The sequence below is a fragment of the Miscanthus floridulus genome, chromosome 5 (genome assembly GCF_019320115.1).
Source record: "Miscanthus floridulus cultivar M001 chromosome 5, ASM1932011v1, whole genome shotgun sequence".
NCBI classification, from domain to species: domain Eukaryota; kingdom Viridiplantae; phylum Streptophyta; class Magnoliopsida; order Poales; family Poaceae; genus Miscanthus; species Miscanthus floridulus.
Window position 1 is genome coordinate 26,916,448 of NC_089584.1, and position 16,252 is coordinate 26,932,699.

A 16,252-nucleotide genomic window follows, 5' to 3' on the forward strand; every position below is an offset into this window, starting at 1 on the left:
GATCAGGAATATTTATGAATTCCAGATCTCTGCAGCTGGGACATGCCTGGGTTGCCTACTAGTTGGTTTCTCATTCTTGTCTAAGGTTTGAATTTTTTTATGATATTGAATTGATCGCATTATCGTAAGAAGGTCGACTGCAAGTTGCCATTCTTGGTCTCGCTCAACCAGTGATCTCTCTTCTTGAAAAACAGGAACAGCACTGGGAAAGGGACCTGAACGTGTTGGCTTTGGCCGGACTTCTGGTACGCACTGGTGACTGCTGCAATTCACCATTCCCGTCAAGAGAGGTTTCTCTGACGCACACATACACACACTCAGAGCTGTTGTTCTGAAGCCTTTTGTTGTCTGCAAACCAGGTTTTCATCGGATCCTTTTCACTGGGTATGGGGGGAATACCATGGGTTATAATGTCAGAGGTAAATTTTGTACCCTAACTTTATAGAGACATGGGATTAGTTTCTGACCAAACCACAAAACGTTCAGAACCAACGCACCGCACAGAATACTTAGGATGCTTGTAGTAGCGACTAGTCTGACCACACTCATCTCTGAACTTGCAGATCTTTCCTATAAACATGAAAGGATCAGCAGGAAGCCTTGTTACCCTAGTAAGTTGGCTCGGATCGTGGGTTGTCTCGTACGCCTTCAACTTTCTCCTGATATGGAGCCCCATGAATTTTTAGGTAAAGTTCTATCGTGTAGGTGGGACTGGGACTTAAGATCGAGCAGCAGTCAAAGGTATATTGGTGTCGCACTTTTGTTCAGCCCCATAAAATTTTTCAGGATCCGCCGCTGGTTAGTGCCAGAGACGAAAGGAAGAACCCTGGGGGAGATCCAAGCCTCCATGAACTCGTCCTTGACGCCCTTCCACAAATACTAGTTTGCTTGCATTGTTCAGCTGAAACAGTAGGTTCCCTGCATAGTGTATCTTAAGTTCCAGTGATTAGTGTCACGGATACGGTTCATTGTACACAAAGAAGAAATAAGAGTATACATGGCATTTTTCTCCATAATACTATATTGATGAGATATGCATACTGGAAACTTTTTAGCCAAGTTAGTTAAGCAGAGCGAGGGGTATTATAGTCCTTACATTCAGAGTAGTAACAGGTAGTATAACCGACACTGGTCTGGATTCAGGTTTTCTTGGAAACGTTCCCGACACGGTTTCGAAAATTCGAAGTCGGATTCATCAAAAAATGCTGGATTTCGATCACATTCAATTCAAGCATCCCGAGAATCAGACTCGAGCCGCCGCGTATAATAAATCAAACCGGGGTCCCCACGTCCACATCCGTGTCTCGTTCTCGAGTCCCGCGGCACGCGCACGAGCACGAGCTCCAGCTCTCCCTGCACCATGTCGGCGGCGGAGGCTCTAGGGCTCCCACCGGGGGTTCGCTTCGACCCCACGGGCGACGAGCTCGTCGAGTTCTACCTCCTGCCGCGCGCCCTCGGCCGCCCGCCCGCGGTGCCGGGGATCATCATCGAGGACGACACCGCCACCACCAGCACCAGCGCGGAGCACCCCTGGAAGCTGCTCACGCGCCACCGCCGCACCGACGACAGCGAGGCCTACTTCTTCGAGAGGGTCGCCGCCGGCAGCGGCGAGACCACCAAAGGCGGCGGCGCAGGCGCTCGTCAGGACCGGAGGTGCGGCGGCCGCTGGACGTGGGTGGGGCAGAAGCGCGCGCCGGACGAGGCGCTCCCCCCGCGCGGCGACGGCGAGCACGTCTCGTGGGGTAAGTACTCGCTCAACCTGCAGGAGGGCAGCCGCCGCAGGGGCGGCAGCACGGGGTGGGTCATGCACGAGTACACCGTCGCCTCGCCGCAGTGCCCGTTGCTCCCCGTCAAGCTCTGCCATGTCTCATTCACCGGCCACGGCCAGAAGCGCCAGCGCGTGCCCGACGACGATAGCGAGGGCCAAGAGCTGGAACCTCAAGCCGCCACGGCGCCTCAGCACAAGCGCGCCGCCACCGGGTGTTCCATGGTAACCACGGCGACGGCGATGCCAAATCAAGAACTCAGCGAGGCTCGCGCGCAGCAAAATCAAGAACAGCAGTTCCCGATCTACGACTACGATACATCATCCATTGGGCATTTCTGGAGCTCAGACGCCGGATTTAGCCAAGAATCGTCCATCATCCTGGATCCTTCGTACCCTGATGCACGATCAAACCACCAAGAACCCTTTGCGCTGGATCAACAACTCACTCAGATTCAACAATGTTCCGCGAGTCAATCGCAAGCTTATCATCAAGAGCAGTTCATGTTCATGAACCCTGCGGGATCATCCACTGAAGCGCATTGTGCGGTGCAATCGGCATCAGACCTCGGATCAAGAAGAACCTCAGGCGTGGCATCCTCTGACTGAAGAACAACAATTCAGTGTGGCTCAGCTTCTTGGCGCCATCAGCTCGCCACGCTGCCCTCCCACAACGCCGGCTACCTACCATGAGCAGGAGCAAATCCAGATGTTCGCACCTGTAGCAACGGCTGATCTCCTCCCGTTGTCGACGGTTCAAGAATCCTGCACGACGGAGCAATCGCATGGAAACATGGGCCAATACGACGATTTCTTCAGGGGGTGGAGCGATCTCGACAGCTTCTGCGACACATCAGGCATCAAAGACGACGACGACATGGCTGCCCAAACGCTTGCCGCCGTTGGTTGTGGAGGAGGATCGTCCTTGGACCGGCATTTCTTCTATCAACAACCAGCTTTCTAAGAATTTTGATTCTTTCCATCGTTCTTGTTGTAGTGAGCAACCTTATTTTGTACTGTCATACGTTCCCTAGGAATTTTGATTCTTTCCCATTGTTCTTGTTTTAGTGAGCAACCTTTATTTGTACACACAGACGGGTTCCCTAGGGATTTTGATTCTTTCCATCGTTATTGTTGTAAGTGAGCAACCTTAGCCTACTCTGTTTCTGTGTAGCACAGTGCTCTGTTTTTTACTTCTTGTCTTCTGAACAGAAAGGGATCTTGTAATGATTGGTACCATTAACTTCTGTTTTTGTCCCCTGAAAGGAAAGAGATCTTATTTCTATTTTCATACGATTCCCCGGAAATGAAAGAGATATTATGACATACTATTCCGCGTGCCCAAAGCACCTTTTTCTATTCTTGCTACCATGACAATACTATTTGGAACACTGTTCATATAACTACTAGCTTATACCTAGATCTATTACTTACATGCTTGGAGGTTGGCTCATAAGTATTAGAAGGGAGGATAAAAAAACTGATTTTCATGGGCATTTGCTCCTATTATTTGAGTAATTTGGTATACTTGTGATGATATTGTTTTTAGGAAAAAAAACTTTATTGCAGACAAAGACAACGTGAAGACACAAGAGAGAAGTTTTGTTTGGCAAACAAAGAGTTGGAGAGTATCGCTTGTTTGCAGATGACCAAGTAATAATAGCATTTGTATATGATTTCCTTTTTGTGTTCACTCTTTCCTCTTTATTTTTAAGCGAATAAACTAACAACTTTGTAAGACTTGGTTATGTGTTGCAGAGGCAAGTTTTTTTTGAAAAAGGTCTACTTAACACCTCTAGCTCTTAGTGGTTGTCTAGTTCATCATTTCAGCTATAAAACAAGTCATACTAATCCTTAAATTATTGAAGACCATCTAAATAATTAATCTCTTGAGGCGGTTTCATTGGCGTGACATATTACATGGGTGTTGACATGGCATTATGGCAATGAGTCAAAACAGTAGAAAAAGAATCTACATAATTCCATAACATACCAAGTGTTGATACAGAACACCTCAACTATAAAACCCGATATTATAGCCCTTAAAGAATCTAATAATATTTAATTGGCCTATTGAATAGTTTTGTAAGGTTGTTTTAATAATGTGTCCTGCTACACTGGCATAAGTACTCATGCTTATATGCAAGCTCATCTATCCGTCTGTCGGTCTGTCCCCTCCCTCTCCATACTCTTTCTAGACTTGCCCCACTACCTGATGAGTAGGGATGAAAATGGTACGGATATTTTCCGACCGTATTCGAAACCAAATCCGTTTAGAGGGGTTGAGATCTGTCCGTATCCGAGTCCGGATATCCAACATCCGATACCGTATCCGTATCCGAATACTCAAATCGCATATTTATGATGTCGATATCCAATCGTATCCTATCCGACATAGTTGGTACTATCCGTATTCGAATCCGAATCCGGACAGAAATATGAAAACAAATGTAATATCGGTGATATTCGTCCGTATCCGATCCGTTTTCATCCCGGCTGATGAGCAGCACACGATCTCCTATCTCCTACTTCACCTCACAGCCCAGCAGCATTGAGCTCATATACCACATCTCTTACTCCACTTTTTATGGTACTTCTTAGCAGCATTGAGCTTATGCACCACGCCTACACCCTCCTCATCACTCATCCCTCAACTTCTCCCACGGCCCCTCTAGCTTTCTCCTCCAACTCTTACAGTTCTGTTTACTTCTTTTCCATAAAATTTACCTCCATACCGATATATCGCTGATATGACATGATTGTCATGATACCATCCAAAGTTGTGATACCGAATGCTACATTTCAACAGTGTTGTAGTGTCAATCTATCCTCGCTAGCAAAGATGGAAAGATTTCTATTATTTTGTCAGGAGCAATTTTAAGAGTCTCTCTATATCCTTTCTAATTAATAGAAAAAACGATTTTGGTATTAAAAAAAACTTCAACAACTTATTTATTTAGGCAGATATTAATATCTTCTATTCTAGATCTCTAGCTGGCCAAAGATAAAAGAATAAAATTAGCTCCCTAGAATACTCATCGGATATAGAAAAACTTTTAGAGAATAAAAAAACATATAGAGAGCATTTTTTTTCCGATTAGCCTCCAAATTACGATCTAGAGAATGAGTTTAGAAAGAACTCTCGGAGATGGTGTGATCCTGACGAAATGGCAAGTCATGGATGGTCCCATCTGCATTAAAATTATGGCGACTAAACTAGGCCTTGTTTAGATCACCTCCAAATTCCAAGTTTTTTCACTCTCTCTCCATCACATCAATTTTTAGCCGTTTGCATGGAGCATTAAATGTAGGTAAAAAAATAACTAATTGCACAGTTTAGTTGGAAATCACGAAATGAATCTTTTGAGCTTAGTTGGTCCACGATTGGACAATATTTACCAAATAAGACGAAAGTGCTACTATTCATCGGTTTGAAATTTTTTACAATCAAACATGGCCCTAGCCCGTAACTGCGCAATTAGCCCTTTCGCATCGATGAACGAAATAAAAAATGACAAAGAAAGGACAAGGAGGAAAGAAACGTACAAGCGTCTGCACATGTCAGTACATCGGTCACTAGTGGACCAGACCGATCCACACCGGTCGCCGGTCGTCCTTGTCAAGTCGTCAGCTCAGCTCGAAAAACACCAGACGACGGAGTTCGCCTACTGAGAGGGAGAACCCAGGCCGGACCGATGGAGCTAGAGGATCAAGAAGCGCAGGAGCCTCTCCTGGTCACCGCGGCCGGGAGAAGCGGTGATGGCTGTCACTTAGCTGCGTCCGGCGCCGCCTCGTCCTCCTCTTCGATTGCGGTGGTGGTCGCCAGCACCTGCCGTCGCCGTCGCTGGATCCTTCGAGTTCGGCATCTCGGTAATTAAACCTTCCTCTGTAGTGTCTGCTACAGCATACTTCAAATTTCCTGCCTTTGTGGAGTAGATAACCAAGCTAGAAGACAACTAGGACCAAGAACTGGTGGTATATCTTTTTCCGGCAAATCGTCGGCACTTGCTTGCCGGGGCAAGTTAATTTCGAGTTCTTGCATCCTGCAGGTCGGCTACTCGTCGCCTTCTCAGCCTGGCATCATGCGTGACCTCAACCTCTCCTTAGCAGAAGGTACCCTCCTGTAAGGCTGTAAAAGATTTGACAGAAAAGGACACGAGGTCCTGTTCATCCGCAACTGACACAAATCTTGCTCAGATCCACGAGTTCCTGTTCATCCGCAACTGACACAAATCTTGCTCATATGCAGTACTCTGTCCTTGGCTCGATACTAACCATTGGAGCAATGCTAGGAGCTATTGTCAGTGGTACCGTGGCAGACCGAGTTGGTCGAAGAAGTGCTAGTGTAAATCCATTTTTCTCTTTGAAAATAGTTCCCATAATGTGTACCTACGGCTACACAAGAAAGGAAATCACTTGTTCGCTTTCCACTGGGCAGTGGACATTGACTGGCACAATATCGCCTAATTTTTCTTGTTTGATGCCACATGCAGGCAATGGCGATATCAGATCTTCTCTGCATTCTTGGATATCTCTTGATAACCTTTTCCCAGGTCTTCCCCTCTGTCTCTGTATTAGTGTATTTCTACATTAGTGGACCATCAACTTTTGAGAAATGATATCTTCTGAGTCCACTTAATCAATCCTATAGTGCGATTTTCGTGTATTCTCCCGTAGAATTTCTGGTGGCTTGACATTGGAAGGTTCTCAATTGGATGTGGAATTGGCCTTCTTTCATATGTGGTGAATATAATAACCTACTCTTTTGTGTTATCTTTTTCAAATGGATTTGGTCTGAATCTTGTAGCATCTGAACAGGTTCCAGTCTATATATCAGAGATAACACCAAAGAATCTTAGAGGAGGATTCGTAACTGTAAACCAGGTACTGTGCCTGATCAAGGGAGTTCATTGCTGGATGTTCAGAGCTTTATCTTAACAAAACAGCTTCCCTATTTATGCAGTTTATGATCTGTTGTGGGGCATCACTTGCTTATGTTCTGGGAACTTTTATCACCTGGCGGACTTTGGCAATCATTGGTAAGGAAGTTTCTTGGGTGCATCATTCTACCATTCCTAAAATAAAACGAGAATAGATTCTAGGTGTGCATTAATGAGGAGCAGATATTGCACCAATTTTAGCTGACCCCTTTTTTTCTAACTATGTCTACTTCAAAATTCATGCACAATGGTACTAAGAGATTCAATGCATGTCATTGTATACAGATTTTAACTTTCCTATTGTAGGAGTGGCGCCATGTTTGCTGCAATTGGTTGGCCTTCTTGTGACTCCTGAGTCCCCAAGATGGCTGGTTAGTAGCTTTATCTGAAGTACTAATACTTGATGATCTTTTTTTTTGGTTACATAATCATCCAAGTTAAGAACACTTCCCAGTATTAGAAGTTTAGAACTAAAGATGACATTTACAAACTAAAATCATACATTTCTTAATAATGTCATGGAGATACACTCATGGGAACATCATACAAGGATCATAAGTAAGGGAGCAGATTTTGGAATTTTACATATAAATATTTAGCTTTTGGACTAAATTTAGAAGCAGTTATGAACTTACTGATAAGATCTGCATCTGGACTAAACAATGAAAAAGGGTAAAACCATCTCTACTTCTGACCTTATATCATTAGATAGAACCCACAACTTCATAACTTTAATTTGGAAGTCAGAACAATGCCTGACAAAGACCATGTATGATGTATCTCAGGCTAGGTTCAGGCCACCCAGGTGCATTCTAGGCAGCATTACAGAAGCTAAGGGGAAAGAGAACTGATATCTCTGACGAAGCAACAGGAATTAAAGTATGGAGTGCTTGACAGCTTGAGAATAAAAATAAGCATTCAACTTAATCATGCATTAAAGAAACCTCTTGATAATTCTCTAATATTAATATTCAGGATTTTACAGAAAAGCTTCAGCAATTACCAGAGTCGAAGATGTTGGACCTGTTTCAGAAGGATTATATTCGTGCTGTTACAGTAAGCATCTTTAATATGCCATTCTTCCTATTACGACATGTTTCTGTTGTTGTTTCGTGATGGATCAGGTCTGCATTCAGGTTGGAGTAGGGTTAATGGTCCTTCAACAGTTTGGGGGAGTGAATGCCATTTGCTTTTATGCCAGTGAAATATTTGTTTCAGCCGGTAATGAAGAATGACTTATATCCTTAGCTCGCATAAACTTGTTTTGGTCCTGACAAGAGTTATTTTTACAATGGAACGCCCTTGAATACTATACTAATTACTAAGTGCTCATGCTACAAATCAGGTTTCTCATCAGGAAATACAGGAATGCTCGCTATGGTTGCTGTTCAGGTCTCTTCAACAAGACCCTAGTCTACTCATGTGCTCTTTACTGAATGTAGGTGTATAATTTGAGTTCTGATTTGCAGATTCCGATGACAGGACTAGGAGTACTTCTAATGGACAAAGCTGGACGGAGGCCACTTTTGATGGTAAAGAAAAGATATATTCAGAGTTAGTAATTTCTCTAATAATACAAGGATACGCAGTTCTCCTGATAATAATGAATTATGACCACACTGATAATATGTGTTCTACAATATTTCAGGTATCTGCAGCTGGAACATGCCTGGGTTGCCTACTAGTTGGTTTCTCATTCTTAGCTAAGGTCTTCTGCGATTTTATCCTGATAAGAAGATCAACAACTTCCCATTTGTCAGAACAATAAGTGTTAGTTTTTTTCTTCGTGGAACAGGAACATCACTGGGGAAAGGATCTGAACTTAGTGCTGGCTTTGGCAGGCATTCTGGTACATTACTATTTATTGTCTATTTTCCTGTAATACTTTCAGAGAGGTCTCTCTCTCCCGCTCTTTCGCTTGCGTGCGCGCACACACAAACTGTTGTTCTGACGATTTTTATCGTTTGCAAACCAGATTTTCAGTGTATCTTTTTCACTGGGTAGTGGGGGGAATACCGTGGGTTGTAATGTCAGAGGTACCTTCCCTGCCATAAGTAAAGACAAAGGATATTACTGTCGAAAACAAAATTTTGAGAACAGGCAGATTCAAAGTGTACTTGAATTGGACATGCAGATCTTTCCCATAAACATGAAAGGAGCAGCAGGAAGCCTTGTGACACTCGTCAGCTGGCTTGGCTCGTGGATCGTCTCATACGCCTTCAACTTCCTCCTGGTGTGGAACTCCTACTGGCAAGTCAAGGCGCACCAAGTGGAATAGAATTTTGGTCAGTGTAGCATACCAGCATCGGCATAAACATCTATGCCGCCATGCCTGCAGTTTCGTGACTCTGCAGCAACTTCTGATGATATATATTTGTTGTGTGACTTGGACGGAATGCAGGCACATTCTTCATCTTTGCAAGCATCTGTGGGCTCACGGTTCTGTTTGTGGAGCGGCTAGTGCCAGAAACCAAAGGAAGAACCCTAGAGGAGATCCAAGCCTCCATGAACTCATCCTTAACGGGCCCCCTTTGACATATGATTTGCTTTTCTAGTTTACATAGCCAAATACCTCATCTGCGGATGGCAGAGGCCGAAACTTTGTTCCCTTGTTTAAAAAAAAACATAGCCAAATACCTGGATGGGATGCTAGCATGTAAAGCTTCAGTGGTCATGTGGTCATTGTTTGTACAGTACACATACAAGTTTGTATATCATATTTTCTCAATAATATGCAGTGTAATAGATATGTCTCTCTCAGAGTCTCAGTTCTTTTTTTTTTCATTTGTCTTGTGCTGCTTTTTTCTTCTTCTCAATAATATGCAGTGTAATAGATATTTTTCTCAATAATATGCAGTGTAAAACAAGTTTGTATGAGACGCTGAGTGTGGCCCCTACCAACAAATATTGTCGAGTGACAAGCAGCAATCGAGAAGAGATAAGGTTCTTGGCAACAACAGGGCTGCCGTGCCGCGTGCACGCTTGGACGATGCAGCTCCAGCATGGCTCTCGACCTCGAGTGGCAGCAGCCGCCGGTGCTGCTCATCGTCCCCGCAGTCATCTCCCCTGCCGACCTACTAGCCTCCCGTGCCGCGGCAGCAGGACGAGGACGACGGCGCTGGTTCTTGTAGCCGCAACGACAAGAGAAGGGGTGAAGACGGCGGCATTGGCCACGGCGGCGGACGTGGTGAGGGAGTTCTACGACGGCGTGAACCGGCGGGATCTGGCGGCGGTGAGCCGCTCATCGCGGAGGGCTGCGTGTACGAGGACCTGGTGTTCCCGCAGGCCCTTCGTGGGGCGGGAGCGGATCGTCGGCTTCTTCGGCGAGTTCATGGGGACCATCAGCCCCGACCTGTTCGTCATCGACGACATCTCCGCCGACGACTCCGCGGCCGTCCGGGTCACCTGGCACCTGGAGTGGAGGGGGAGGCCATTTCCCTTCAGCAGGGGATGCAGCTTCTACCGCTTGCTCGCCTCGGAGTCGGAGCAGCAGCCGCTGCAGATTGTGTACGAACAACAGCTTCAGCTGCTCTCCTCTCATTTTGCAGTACTGGAATTGTTCACTCACCCAGCCTCTGGATTCAAATCCATATTGTGATATTGACATGATCGATCTTTCGATCAGGTATGGTCGAGACTGCGTGGAGCCTGCCGCCAAGCCCGGGGATTTGGCACTGGTACGTAAAACTCGGGCATTGACTATTCTTACGCGCATGTTTGACAGTTTGCGGCTGCAATTCTGCAATTGCATCGCTCAGCTTGTGTATTCAGTAGTTGTACGTATCATGGTGGCGCTAGGCATGAAAGTTTTCATTGCATGCAGGTAATCATCAGGGGGGTGACATGGATCCTTGAACGATTTCCAAGCCTTGACAGCAGGCTCTGATGACCTCACGAACACAACCGCGAAGGCGCCAACCGAGGCAATAGCTACAGGCTACGCTACTACGCAGCTTGTGAGAGCGTGTATAATGTTGAGTAGTACTGCCGCTGCTCCAAATTATATAAGATATGTTTGACTTTTCTAGATTCATCGTGTATCTAAATATGGTATATATCTAAGTACATAGCAAAATCTACGTAAAAAAAAGCCAAACGGTCTTATAATTTTACTAGGGTAATGCCTGTGCGTTTGCACCGGGTTAACAATCAGGTGAAAAATAAGAGAAAAAATTGTTTGTACTACCGATTACACAAGGTAATCAATCAAGTTTTTGAGGATTTTTTTTGTTATTTTGTGAAGCAATTAGGTTAATCTGTCAAATTAGGTAGTACGAATCTAAAATGCTACGAATGTTATAGGTAGATAGTTATAGGTATATATTGCACCAACAAAATGTTGATGTTATAGGTATGGACCAACAAGAATTTAAAAGAAATTAAAAAATTACATCGCAGAGTCCGGTCCGAGTCCTTCCAGGTCCGATAGAGATTTTGTTCTGCCGGTAGACTTTGTTTTTTTTTCTTGCCCGTTCGAGTACTTTGTGGAAAGCGGCAAAGATCCTCAGGGTGAACGGCGTATTCTAGAGGCAGTACTCATGAGGACCATCAGAAATTCCTCAGCTCGCTGAGATATTGCTTAATATTGTTGCTGACACGTAATTTTTTTATTTGGCTCACTCGTAACTTTTTTATTTGAGTAAAATTAGACATAGTTGTCATTGTTGTGTTTGTTAGATGTGCAGGATTACTAATTGAACTAACCTTCCGCGACCGACCCTAGCAGGCAATTTCTTGAAGTAAATCACGGTCCAGGGGAATTTTGGCTAGGTGTGAATGTCGCAGACGCACGTGACAGCGCGCGGAGGAGTTTCATGTTTTTGCGTTGATAGTGGATACTCTTATGTTCGGCTGATGGTTTCTGCAGCTGATAAACCGGCTGATGCTGTATATTAAATCAATCACTTCATACGTGTATATTGTTTTTTTACTTCTTACCTACGCACTTGAGAACATTAAATCATGGGATTCTAACTTCTTTTTCGATATATTTATCCGTTTTCGTATGTCCATATAACTTGATTCTATTTTAGATCTCAATTTTGTCGAACATGATTCTATTATCCTAGTGAAAAGAAGAGATTTCCCACCAGTTTACATCTATTTTCATCCCTATCTAGGTTGCATCGATCATTTGAATTTTTTTCCCCAAAAAAATGGGTCTTAGCTTGACTACTCCAGCTTGTGAGTGAGCAGAAGGTGTTACCTTTGCTACTCCGGCTTGTGGGTGAACAGACCAAAAAGATTATCTTGTGACCTGACAAACTAAAAAGGATAGACAACACAGCTTGTGAGTGGACAGACCAAAAAGCAAAAAAAGAAATGCAAAATGAATAGACAACACAGCTTGTGGACAGACCAAAAAGGGGGAAAAAAAGATAGACAACACAGCTTGTGAGTGGACAGACCAAAAAGTAAAAAAGCTTGTGGACAGACCAAAAGGGGGGGAAAAAGATAGACAACACAGCTTGTGAGTGGACAGACCAAAAAGCAAAAAAGATTGTGGACAGACCAAAAAGGTGGAAAAATGCTTCCGGCGGGGTTCGAACCCGCGACCTTCGGCTCATAAGACCAACGCTCTAACCAACTGAGCTACGGGAGCTAATCCTATTAATTAAATACTATATGTATATTATAGGTAGTACATTTCATATACAATCTCCTGAATGGAGCGGGTCGGATAAGATGCGGACGAAGCAGTTACCCACTCATGAGCGTACCCCCAGGTAAGGTTTCGTACCCACGCCCGGCTGGTATCATGTACGCCTTCGGTATATTAAGACAGATCAAATAATAAAATTACAATGATATGAAATAATAAATTTATAGTTAAATGACACGCAAATATGTCAATTTCACTTACATAATGTTTACTAGGACAATATACAATAGCTCACAAGCCACCATACATCATAGATTCATAATTCAGTCATGCTCATACAAATAACACAAAACAACTTACATAAGAACTAAAGTAACAAGTTAATAGCTCACACAATCATTTTATTCAGCCATCCATAAAAAAATATCATCTTTATAGCGCGACATGCTACGTATATGCTACAAATTGCATATTAAATGAGCTCGTCGACATGATATCAACAACAGGGGCCTTCTGGCCATGGTGAAGCGCGCTTCAACAACCATTGGAGGTACTATTCTCTTGTTAAAAATATGCTTATCATTTCCGAACGACGGGAGCACCGATTCCCATTCAAATCAGCATTTTGCAACACCAACCAACCCTAGTTTACATAGGCACAGACAAATGCAGGCACGGAGCCAGCGGTGGGGCTAGGGGGGCTCCAGCCCCCCTACCGCTCGCGAGCAAGCGAAGCCCCGTAGAGTCGTCGTCTGAAATTTCAGCTATAGATGTACAGGTAGGAGGGGCTGAGATTTGCTGAACCTCTTTTCTTACTAATTGCCATTGGTTAGCCCCTCCTAAATTTTTTCCTAGCTTCGTCCCTGGACAAATGTAATGGAGACAAAGCAAGCAACGCCATTGGAGGTACGGATACCGAGTTATCTCCTCCTCCTCCTCCTCCTCCTCCTCCTCCTCTTCTTCTTCTTCTTCTTCTTCTTCTTCTTCTTTTGCGTTAAAAGTTATCTTATCGATATCGTGCACAGTAGACAGTACACGGCTCACCTGAGACCTGACCACACTGCATCCATCCAAGCAAGTTACTACTCCTACAAACTTATTGCTACTATGCATGAATCCGTGAGCCGTTAACCTCCACCGGTATCGCGTACAACAAGCAAAGCTACTGTATGCGTCCCCTGTGTTTTCAGCTGTTTCTACCAGCTTTCTGAAGCATTCCCTGTGACGAAAGCGCGATCCGATCCGATCCATCCATCAGCGTTTCACGAGCTAAGTTATATTCATCGGTTCAACTTCCAACCCACCCGCCTGGGAGTAGTAACTCTCTAGCGATCGAGGCAACTATAAATATTCGCGATCGACCGCGATGGGAGCATGCACATGTAGCAGTCGACGATCGAGGTTCAGAGAGGTTGCACTGGGCGCCGGTAGCCGGTCGCCGGAGAGGAGATGGACGACTACGGGAGGCTGGCGCTGGCCGTGGCGGTGGTGGCAGCGGTGGCGGGCACGAGCGGCGGCCGCGGCCGCGTGGGGCTGGCAGCAGCAGCCGCTGGCGCCGTGCATGTACATCTTCGGGGACTCGCTGGTGGACAACGGCAACAACAACGACATCCTGAGCCTGGCGCGGGCCAACTACCGCCCCTACGGCATCGACTTCCACGAGGGCCCGCCGGGGCGCTTCACCAACGGCCGCACCATGGTCGACTTCCTCTCCGACATGCTCCGCCTCCGCCCGCCGCTCCTCCCGCCCTACGCCACGGCGAGGCCGGAGGACCTCCCCCGCGGCGTCAACTTCGCGTCGGGGGCCTCCGGCGTCCTGCCCGAGACAGGAAACAACCTGGTCAGTGCATGGCTCAGTGCCCGTGTGCCGGCCCTGCGGTGCACACGAGCTGTATATATATATGTATGTAGTGAGCTGATCAATCAAGAGCTTGCTGCTTGTGGCAATGGCAGGGCGGGCACTACCCGTTGTCGGAGCAGGTGGAGCACTTCCGCGCGGCGGTGAGCGACATGGGGAACACGTCGGAGTTCCGGGGCAACGCCACGAAGGTGGCGGCGCACCTGGGCCGCTGCATCTTCGTCGTCGGCATGGGCAGCAACGACTACCTCAACAACTACTTCATGCCGAACTACTACGACAGCGCGCGCAGGTACAGCCCGCGCGACTACGCCGCGCTCCTCCTCCAAGGCTACTCCGCCCAGCTCACCCAGCTCTACGGTCTCGGCGCCCGCAAGTTCGTCGTCGCCGGCGTCGGCCAGATCGGCTGCATCCCTTACGAGCTCGCTAGGATGAACGACGACAACCGACCGCCGTCTGGGCCTAGTAATCAGTCCGCGGTTGCTACCGAGGACATTGCTATATCCATTGGCTTCGGCGGCGGCGGCGGGTATCGGCATCGGCAGAGGTGGCGGGAGATCACCGTCGATGCCACCATACACAGACGGAGACGGACGCAACGGCAACGGCAATGCAAACCCAGCCCCTGACGCCGCCGGCGGGTGCAACGAGACGATCAACAGCGCGATAGACATCTACAACAAGGGCCTTCTGGCCATGGTGAAGCGCTTCAACAACCGCGGCGGCCCGCAGCAGCTGCGCGGGGCCAAGTTCGTCTTCTTCGACACCGTGCAGAGCGGCAAGGACCTGACGGCGAACCCCGCCGCGCACGGGTTCACGGTGCTCGACCGCGGCTGCTGCGGCGTGGGCCGGAACAATGGGCAGATCACGTGCCTGCCCCTGCAGCGGCCCTGCGACGACCGGAGCAAGTACATGTTCTGGGACGCCTTCCACCCCACGGAGGCGGTCCACAAGATCTACGCCGCCAAGGCCTTCAGCTCCAACTCCACCGCCGAAGTTTACCCCATCAACGTCAGCCAGCTCGCCGCCATTTGAACAAAGACTAGTCATCCGCTCCAAATCGATCAATCCAATAATTTCGTCTTTTTCATCTTAGTCAACTACATCAGATCTTTCATCTGCCACTCTCAGTCTCTGTGGGCAGGCTTTCAGTCATCATTATATTACTAGTAATTTACGCACGCCCATGCACGCGTTATAACTTTGCGGCTTTATTTGACAAATGAAATAATCTTAACATACACGACAGAATGGATATGACTTCATATTAGGTGACATCATATTATATTGATACAACACTGCTCTAAAAAACTAAGGGTCAAATGGGCAGAAAAGAATGATGGTATATTGGCTATTTCTATGTGCAATCTAAGCTCAATGGTTTACAGAAAAATAATGCCCTGCTTACAGAAAGATAAGCCAACATAACAAAATATGTTATACATGATGGTACACTATTCTTAATAAGTCTCATTGCAATTTTCTATTGAAGACTCATTCTGTGTGTTTCATTCATAGTGAAAAGAAGCACGAAATACTTATTGGTTCATGAACAGAAACCCAAACCGCTCTGATGACAGATACAGCATCAGTGCTATCTGTGCAATGACTAAGCCCGAGCAGGCCCTTCAACTGCTGCAGTCCAATAACAATGGAAGCTCCTCCGATGAATCCATTGATTGCAGAAAGAGAATCAACAAGGAAGCCCAATCTCAAAAAGGATCGATGCAAAAGACTAATTAGTGAAAGCAAGGAAAGTAGGCTCATTGTAATCACAAGACTGCAAAGGCTCTACCTGAACAACTGGAAGATACCAGTAAAGAATGTCACGGTGAAAACCGTTTTTCCGATAGGAAGCCGGATCTATGTTCGGGTCAGCTATCTTTTGAGCCATTGATGAAAGCAAGAGCGACATGATGGCAATCGGTCCAATGGCTATCTCCCTAGAGGTCCCCATTACAGCATACACATGAGGTGGCACAACACTTGTATCTTACCACAAAAGTGCAGTGGATTAATTGGTATTGACAGCAGCAGTTTCTGAAAGTGTTGGAAGAAGGAACAATGGTTTCAGTTAATGCAGATGG

General features: G+C 46.1%; 2 protein-coding genes, 1 non-coding gene and 3 pseudogenes across 3 annotated transcripts in view; 5 read left to right on the plus strand and 1 right to left on the minus strand.

The window, feature by feature from the left end:
- LOC136454437 (sugar transporter ERD6-like 5) overlaps positions 1 to 686 on the plus strand; it is a 37,568-nt gene extending 36,882 nt beyond the window's left edge. The window contains exons 11-14 of the mRNA XM_066454863.1: positions 26 to 85; positions 201 to 245; positions 360 to 419; positions 564 to 686. Of these exons, the coding sequence (XP_066310960.1) occupies positions 26 to 85; positions 201 to 245; positions 360 to 419; positions 564 to 686 (288 nt within the window). The remainder of the gene's footprint in view (positions 1 to 25; positions 86 to 200; positions 246 to 359; positions 420 to 563) is intronic.
- Positions 687 to 1,360: 674 nt separating this feature from the next.
- Positions 1,361 to 2,374, plus strand: LOC136454438 (NAC domain-containing protein 68-like). The gene has a single exon (XM_066454864.1). The coding sequence runs from the start codon at positions 1,361 to 1,363 to the stop codon at positions 2,372 to 2,374; it is 1,014 nt and encodes a 337-aa protein (XP_066310961.1).
- Positions 2,375 to 5,348: 2,974 nt separating this feature from the next.
- LOC136454439 (sugar transporter ERD6-like 5) lies at positions 5,349 to 9,240 on the plus strand (annotated as a pseudogene).
- Positions 9,241 to 9,263: 23 nt separating this feature from the next.
- LOC136449726 (uncharacterized) lies at positions 9,264 to 10,732 on the plus strand (annotated as a pseudogene).
- A 1,501-nt stretch (positions 10,733 to 12,233) lies between these two features.
- On the minus strand, positions 12,234 to 12,307 carry TRNAI-UAU (transfer RNA isoleucine (anticodon UAU)). The gene has a single exon. It is a non-coding gene; the product is annotated as a tRNA-Ile (tRNA).
- A 1,313-nt stretch (positions 12,308 to 13,620) lies between these two features.
- Positions 13,621 to 15,961, plus strand: LOC136449725 (GDSL esterase/lipase At1g33811-like; annotated as a pseudogene).
- The last annotated feature ends 291 nt before the right edge of the window (positions 15,962 to 16,252 follow it).